Raw genomic sequence first — 7,176 nt, forward strand, 5'->3', positions numbered from 1 at the left:
GAATCCGACTAGAAACCATGAGGTTGCGGGTTCAGTCCCTGCCCTTGCTCAGTGGGTTAACGATCCAGCATTGCCGTGAGCTGTGGTGTAGGTTGCAGACGCGGCTCGGATCCTGAGTTGCTGTGGCTCTGGTGTAGGCTGGCGGCTACAGCACCAATTCAACCCCAAGCCTGGGAACCTCCATATGCCGCGGGAGCGGCCCAAGAAATAGCAAAAAGACCAAAAAAAAAAAAAAAAAATTAGAGATGAATTTCCTTAGGAGAGAGAAACTTTTGTTTGCTAAAACTGTCTCCTCCACTTACCTGAAGGTGGGTGAAGGATTTCCCTACTCCGGCTCGCTGCTCCTAGGGGAAAAAGGAATGCAGTTAATTAAGAGTTTCTTTCCCTCTGATCTCCACCTGCCACTACCTGCCAGGAGAGAAGGGGAGCTACTGGCACAGGTTTTCCCACCTCCAAACAGTCTGAGCCCTACAAGCAATTAAAATTCCACCTTCAGCAGAAAACCTATGGAAAAAGAGGCAAGCCTCTTCTCTGAGCTCTTCCTCACATCAACTTGCAACTTCTCAGCCTCCCCACCCTTTCCCTTATCAAGCCACTAAATTCCAAGGCTGCTCTGCTTCCTGTGGCATTTCTTACAGTAACACCTCACTCCTGCAAACCTCACCACCTGAACTTCACAACTAAAAACTAAGAGGTAAACAGAAAGCCTATAATGGTCATAAACTCTGGAGACTAAAAGCTCAGGCTCTTTGTTTTCGAGAAAGCTCTTCAACCACTCTTCCAGGGCCTTTTAACTTAAAATGTTTAGAACCTTTCTAAGAAGCTCTGTTAACTGGTAGCCCAGTCTATTCACAGGCAACCCTTGGAAACAATAAAGAAAATCCCTAATAAGGAGGCCTAAGCTTTTTTACAAACACAGCTTTTAATTTAGAGGAAGCAAGTCACCAACACTACCCTCAAAAGCCTCCGAGGCACAAGGTATAAAACACGGTGTGTTCATAATTATCCTCCTAACCATGTCCTACTGTGACGGCCACGATCCTCCTAGATAAGCGAGGGGTCAAATATAAACGCTGCCAGGTCAAATATGCTCCATATACTTGTCAACAGAGGAGCCACGGTTGCATCTGAAGCCAAACTTCCCTGTCTGAAAAGCCTGTTTTCTTCATACCTCAAGATGCCACAGGTTCCTAAAGTTCTTGCCTAAAAAGTCGATGGAAGATGTACTTCTTAGAGAACCTCAGTATACCTAAGGTATAAAAGTTTAGTTGCTTCCGTAAACTTGGAAAAAATCACAACTGAGGGCCCTGGCTACCACGGCGCTTCCGAAAAGAGCCCCCGGACGAACTTCCTCAGGCAGAGCGTTAGCTTTGGGGCCGACGGCCGTGAGGGGCGTCAGAACCCAGCCCCGCCCAGCACGAGGAGGGGGCGGAGAAGGGGGGGGGCCGGCCGGGAGCGAGGCTCTCACTCATTGGTCCGTTCCCTCGCGCGCCGCCGCGAAGTCCCGCCCCTCGCAGGCCCCGCTCCCGGAGGGTAGCCCAGAGAGGTCTTCCCCGCTCGCGCGCGCGCGCGCGCTCGCGGCCTCCCTGCTCCAGGCCTCCCGGCTTTACCTCTCCGGATGGAGCCTTTCTTGGAACGGCTCTTCGCCTGGTTCCCACCTGCAGACTTCCGGCCGGCGGCCCCCTCCGCCGCCCCGCCCCACGAGGGCGGGAGATGCTGGCCGCCACCAATCATAGAGTGCTCATGGTAGGAGAGGGTGGGGCCTGAGAGATTCGAAAGGAGCCCCGCCCCCTCGGAGCCGATTCCCGGGACTAGGTTGTGGAAGGAAAGCACCTTCCGCAGGAGGTGAGGCGGAACGGAAAGTAGAAATAGGGTGGGCTGCCGGCGTGGAAGGGATGTGGTGCCGCGGGGAGTAGAAAGGTGGCTTGGAGAGAGGAAGAACCAGAGAATGGTCGCGAAGAGGGAGATGGGGGGGCGTAGACCGCCCTGCGAGGAGAGGTCGGGTCGCAGGGGGCGGGGGCCGCCGTGCGCAGGGACATTGGAGTGTGGAGGTACGTGTCTGGACCTGTCCCGGAGATAACAGGGGTGGTTTACTGGAGCAAGTGCTGCTCTTGGGATGCTTGCTTAACCTCCAAGCACGACCCCTTGCAGCCTAGCTGGGCCTAGCTGGGAGGCCTTGGGCAGAATGGAGACCTGAGGGGAGGTATTTTTCTCTCCAGCTCAAGTCTAAGCTGATTCTTGCTTCTCTGGAACATGGAAGGTTTAGAAGAAGGTAAGGAAACCCTGGAGGGAAGAATGAGGCCCTGTGATTGAGAGCCGTGTTTGGGACCCAAGGCTGTATTTCTTCTTTCCTCCCCTACAGATGTAAAGTTTATAGTGGATGAGACCTTGGACTTTGGGGGGCTGTCACCATCTGACAGGTAGTAGACTCTTTATCCTACTTACTTTGCTTCGACAATGCTTGTCTTTAACTTCTTACTGGCCTCGGGTCTGGATTGGGAATTTAGCAAGATTGGGTGCACTGAGGATTCTGGGTAGCTGGTTGACTTGGGCCCCTTGTGACACGACTGGGGGAGGGGAGAAGGGATAAGCTGGAATGAGATTGCAGGGTGTTAAGTAGAAGGGTAAGTAGATTTGCCGCATCTTCATCCTGGCATAATTTCCAATGTCAGAAAATGCTGAAGGCCTCATAGAACCAGGTGTCTCATCAGGTAGATCTCACAGCCAGCAGGGACATCAGGGTTGGGGTTGTGGCTCTGACTCAGACGTGGGGGCTTTGCCCAGTCTCCTTCTCTCTAACGCGTGGGCATGGTGTACGGTTTGTTTTCTGCGTCAGTCGAGAGGAAGAAGATATAGCAGTGTTGGCGACTCCAGAGAAACCTGTCCGACGAGGCCTCTCTCATCGAAGTGACCCGAATGCTGTGGTCCCCGCCCCCCAGGGTCTGAGGCTCAGCTTAGGCCCCCTCAGCCCAGAGAAGCTGGAAGAAATCCTCGATGAGGCCAATCGGTTGGCAGCTCAGCTGGAGCAGTGTGCCCTGCAGGAGCGAGAGAACACGGGCGAGGGCCCAGTGCCTCGAAGAGTGAAGCCCAGCCCTCGGCGGGAGACCTTTGTGCTCAAGGACAGTCCTGTCCGAGACCTGCTGCCCACGGTCAGCTCTCTGGCTCGGAGCACTCCCTCCCCCAGCAGCCTGACACCCCGCCTCCGCAGCAGTGACAGGAAGGGGTCAGTCAGGGCTCTTCGGACGACATCTGGAAAGAGGCCCCCCAGCGTGAAGAGGGTGAGTTTAGAGAGTTTGGGTTGATGTGTGCCCCTGGCACTGTTCATGACTCAGTACAGGTGTAGAGCAGTTTTCTTGTCAGTAAAATGGAAGTCACATTCTACCTCATTAAATTGTTGGAATTAAACGGGGTACCATGAGCAAAGCGCAGCACAGCGTCTGCACAAGCTCTATAACGTCTCTAATAAGCTCTCGATAAATGACATCGGAGGCGATGATGACGGTGTTGGCAGCTAACTCTGCTCTTCCTTATTGGGATCTAGGTGACTCTCCACCTCGATCCCTTAATCAGCCAGCAGAACCGATTCTCTTTGCATCCTAGTGCCTTTTTTCCTCCCTCTCTTTGTGTTTCAGGAGTCGCCCACTTGCAGTCTGTTCCCTGCATCCAAAAGCCCAGCGTCTTCTCCTCTTGCCCGATCAACTCCTCCAGTCCGGGGGAAAGCTGGGCCCAGTGGGAGAGCAGTAGCAAGTGAGAAGACCTTGGCAGCAAAGCCGTGGGTGCGTGGGAGGAGGGAGGATGTGGAGCTAACCCTAAAATCCCTCACCTCCTCTCCACCAGGCCCCCCGACCCCCGTCAGACCAGTCCTAACCCCACAGCCTTCTACCAGCAATTCTCAGCGCCCATCTCGGCCACAGGGAGCCACGGCTAAACCTTCCAGTCGACTACCGGTTCCATCGGCCATTCCTCGGCCCTCCAGCAAGATGCCGCTCACTGGCCGGACTGTACCATCCAGCAAAGGTGCCCTTCCCCCAGACCCGCTGTCAGCTCGGAAAGGACTTCCAAGACCAGGTGCCACAGGGCACAAAGGTGAGGAAGGGTGGACAGAGGGTAAGAAATCAGGAGGAGGAACACCCACCCTTGCCCAGCCTGAACACGCCCTCCCGGAGCTGGTGACAGTGACTTTCGCTACCTTGGTCACAGCTCTGTTTGACCATGAGGAGACCGACTTAGGGAGAAAATGCGGGTCTGGGCAGAGTTTGAGCCTTAGGTTTTTTACCTTAGCTGGGAAGGGGCGCTAAATCCTGGACTTGTTCTGTCTTCATTCAGTATCTCTGAGAAGGTCACTTGAACCTTTTACTAATTCATGTCTTTTGTTAACCCCCATCAAGTTCCTGTTTCTCAGCGACCAAATCCTCCCATCACCAGTGTCGGCCGCAGCAATCTGCAGCCCCCCAGGAAGGTGACAGCCCCAGGACCTACCAGGTAAGACAGGCTGAGATGCTGTCTCTCTTCCCTCTGTCTTCTGGGCTTCTGAGCTGTTACGCTGTCAGCTCCGAATCCTGTGCAGCCAGATGGGGGTGAGGAGGGGAGCCTGGAGAGGTTGGGAGTCCTGTTTCCTTCTACCTGGAGGAACTTGAACTTAGCTGGTGACAAATGGGCTTGTGAAAGAAGGGCACTTTAAAGCAGTTCCCCCTCTGTCTCTTTAGGTAAAGAGATCAGGACAGCAAGCAAGAATTCAGTAGCAAACCACTACAGTCACTGCCTGGACTCCCCTCTGTGAGGCCTCCCAAGCCCTGTCTTTGGAGGCAGGCCTGACCCCAGCAGATTGTGGCCCAGGGAGAGAAGGAAGAGCCTCTACCACCCACCGCTGGTACCGCAGGAGCGGAGGCTGTGAGAGATGGGGTGGACAAGGCTTGAACTGAAGAGGAATGAAACTCTCTTGAGTTGAAACAAGATAGGAAAAGGAGGTTGCCTTAAACAGAAAATGAGAAATGCAGGAGGGTGCTTTGTCCTCCTCTACCCCAGCTCTCTGTCCAGCTCCTGAGAGTTTGAACTTCCTCCCGGGCTTTGGTTCCCTGGGCATTTGCATGTGAATGGCCTTGGTAGCTAACCTCCCTGCTCTCTGAGGAGCCTGAATCACCTCCTCTACTGGACTTGGGCCTGTTGGAAGGGACAGGCGGGCATCTGGTCTCCAGAATGTGTTTCCTGTGAATTCTCTGACTCCTAATAGGCCAGTTTATGATAAGCTTACTCCATTGGTCTGCATTTTTCTAAAATAAAATGAATATATTTTTATATTCTCTGTAAATGTGAAAGGAAATCCTGCTCCAGTTGCGAACACATTTCTAGTAAATGCCTTTGTAATTCCAATGAGGGAGCCAGAATGGGCTTCCCAAGAAGGGGTCTGAATAGGCCCCAGGGCCTTGAAATTCCAGCTAGACAGGCTATGACTAGCCCCCTTGTTGGCATTCAAGGGGAACAGGCTGCCTTTTTCCAGGCGTTTCCAGGATTCATAATGTTATTAGAAGATCCAGCTCAGCTTAAGTATAATTTAATTTACAGTGTATGAGCCTATCAAACCAGGGTCTTGGTAAATTACTATTTATATTCTAAACGTGGGTGTCCTTTCCTGGCAAGAGAATGGAGCCTCCTAGGAATTCAGCATCTTGTCTGCTGTACTTACCGGATGAAGGGGCCCTGGGGTGGGTACCCTGGTGTTCAGCTTTGCTGATTCAGAAGATGCCTGAACACCTGGTCATTGTCGTGTTCTGCCTTGTATCTTTAGGATTGTGGGTGTTCTCCTCTCTCCTCTACTAGACTTGAGGGCTGGCACCAGGATTTATAAACCTCGGCAGTGGCTAGTGTTGTGATGTGTACATAGCCGAAAATTTCATTCATTGAAAAAAATATTTCCATGCAAGATGGGAGTGTCTGTAAAATCAATGACAAAAGATTCATGTGACATTTCACTGAGGGTCTGCCTTTTCTCACAGCCTTTGATTCTTGCAACCCAGAACCAGCTCAATTCCTTAGGACTTTGGAAAGGACCACCTAACCCCCTCGGAGGCCAGGCTGTGACTTAAGGAGGCCAGCAAGCTGCTGGGCCAAGGGAGTGAGTTCCAGCTGGTGCCCCCCCCACCACCACATGGGCCCCCTGCTGCGGCACTGCAATGCCTCTCCCCTGTTCCCAGGCGGGGGGCGGGGGGGGCCTCCCCTGCTTTCTTCTTTTTATGGCTGATCTCAAGGTTCATTTAACACATTCACCTACCTCACTGTAACAGCTGCCTAGACATTCACCTTTCCCTGAGCCTCTTTCTTGCAGCAACTCCTGCAGCCTCTGGGATTGCAAGTGTTAAGTTAGGGGAGGGGGTGTGGAGACAGACACTGAGTTTTTGGCTCTGGCAGAGGCCAGGAAACCTCAGGTGTGGATCCCAGCTGCGTCCTGTGCTGGTGCAAGCAGGGCCTGTTGGTGACAGCCTACTCTAACAGAAGCAAAGCCCAGGCACACGCTTAGGTGTGGCCAGCAGATGGCACATTTGCCTGGCCTGGGTGTGGGGCAGGCCCCTGGGTCCTCAGACGCAAAACAAGCGGTGGACCTGTGCGCTGTTGCCACCTGGTGGCCGAGGAGCTAAAGGCCTGTTCCTTTCCCCCTCTCCCTGGAGGTCAGTCTGGAGTTCTGTTAACTGCCCCTCCAATCCCACTGCAAATCCGCTTCAGCCACGTTCTAGAGGCAATGCCAGCTGGGGAGGAGGCCTGCCTGGCGCATCTGCCCATCTTATTCACTACTTGCCTCCTTCTTTCCCTCTGGTCTGGCTTTCGGTGCTTTCTCTTTATGCATTCCGCCCCAACCCCCGCCCCGTAGCACCACGGAGGTTTATTGGTCTCCTGCTATGCCCTGTGAACTCTTCGAAGCACTTACATGTGGTAACTCACTTCATTCTCATAAAAGCACAATTAGGCGGATGCCGTTATCATCCTCATTTTGTAGGCAGAGAAACTAAGGCTCAGGGAGATTTGAGTCACTCAGTCTGGTCCCTGGGTTTGTGTTCTTAACAACTGCCTCTATTGCCCCCATGTGAACTCTATCTAGTTTGTTATACAGACCTTTGAAAAACACAAAACTTGGGAATAGGAGTAATGTGGCCAAACACAGAGCTGGCCAGGGGCATGAGTGGT

General features: G+C 53.1%; 1 protein-coding gene and 1 long non-coding RNA gene across 7 annotated transcripts in view; one reads left to right on the forward strand and one right to left on the reverse strand.

The window, feature by feature from the left end:
- Positions 1-1,387, reverse strand: part of LOC110260358 (uncharacterized) — a 41,272-nt gene extending 39,885 nt beyond the window's left edge. For all 3 annotated transcript variants that reach the window (XR_014844587.1, XR_002343531.2, XR_002343530.2), the window contains exons 1-2: positions 1,172-1,387; positions 303-344 (exon numbers count right to left, since the gene is read on the reverse strand). This is a non-coding gene — a long non-coding RNA (uncharacterized LOC110260358). The remainder of the gene's footprint in view (positions 1-302; positions 345-1,171) is intronic.
- A 413-nt stretch (positions 1,388-1,800) lies between these two features.
- Positions 1,801-5,308, forward strand: PSRC1 (proline and serine rich coiled-coil 1). Of its 4 annotated transcripts, none has more exons than XM_013997292.3 (8): positions 1,801-1,845; positions 2,220-2,272; positions 2,363-2,420; positions 2,837-3,278; positions 3,633-3,776; positions 3,915-4,086; positions 4,389-4,482; positions 4,707-5,308. In XM_013997292.3, exons 2-8 carry the CDS (start codon positions 2,254-2,256, stop codon positions 4,708-4,710), a joined length of 933 nt encoding a protein of 310 aa, XP_013852746.3. In that variant the 5' UTR covers positions 1,801-1,845; positions 2,220-2,253; the 3' UTR covers positions 4,711-5,308. The 4 variants fall into 4 exon arrangements, with proteins under 4 accessions (XP_013852746.3, XP_013852743.3, XP_013852745.3 ...); XM_013997289.3 differs by having other exon boundaries at positions 3,633-3,747; positions 3,838-4,086; XM_013997290.3 differs by lacking the exon at positions 1,801-1,845 and adding an exon at positions 1,894-2,051 and having other exon boundaries at positions 3,633-3,747; positions 3,838-4,086.
- The last annotated feature ends 1,868 nt before the right edge of the window (positions 5,309-7,176 follow it).

The sequence above is a fragment of the Sus scrofa genome, chromosome 4, assembly GCF_054392235.1.
Source record: "Sus scrofa isolate SSC_HxYL_T2T_F1_AM1 chromosome 4, Sscrofa_HxYL_maternal_Yorkshire_Landrace_v2.0, whole genome shotgun sequence".
NCBI lineage: Eukaryota > Metazoa > Chordata > Mammalia > Artiodactyla > Suidae > Sus > Sus scrofa.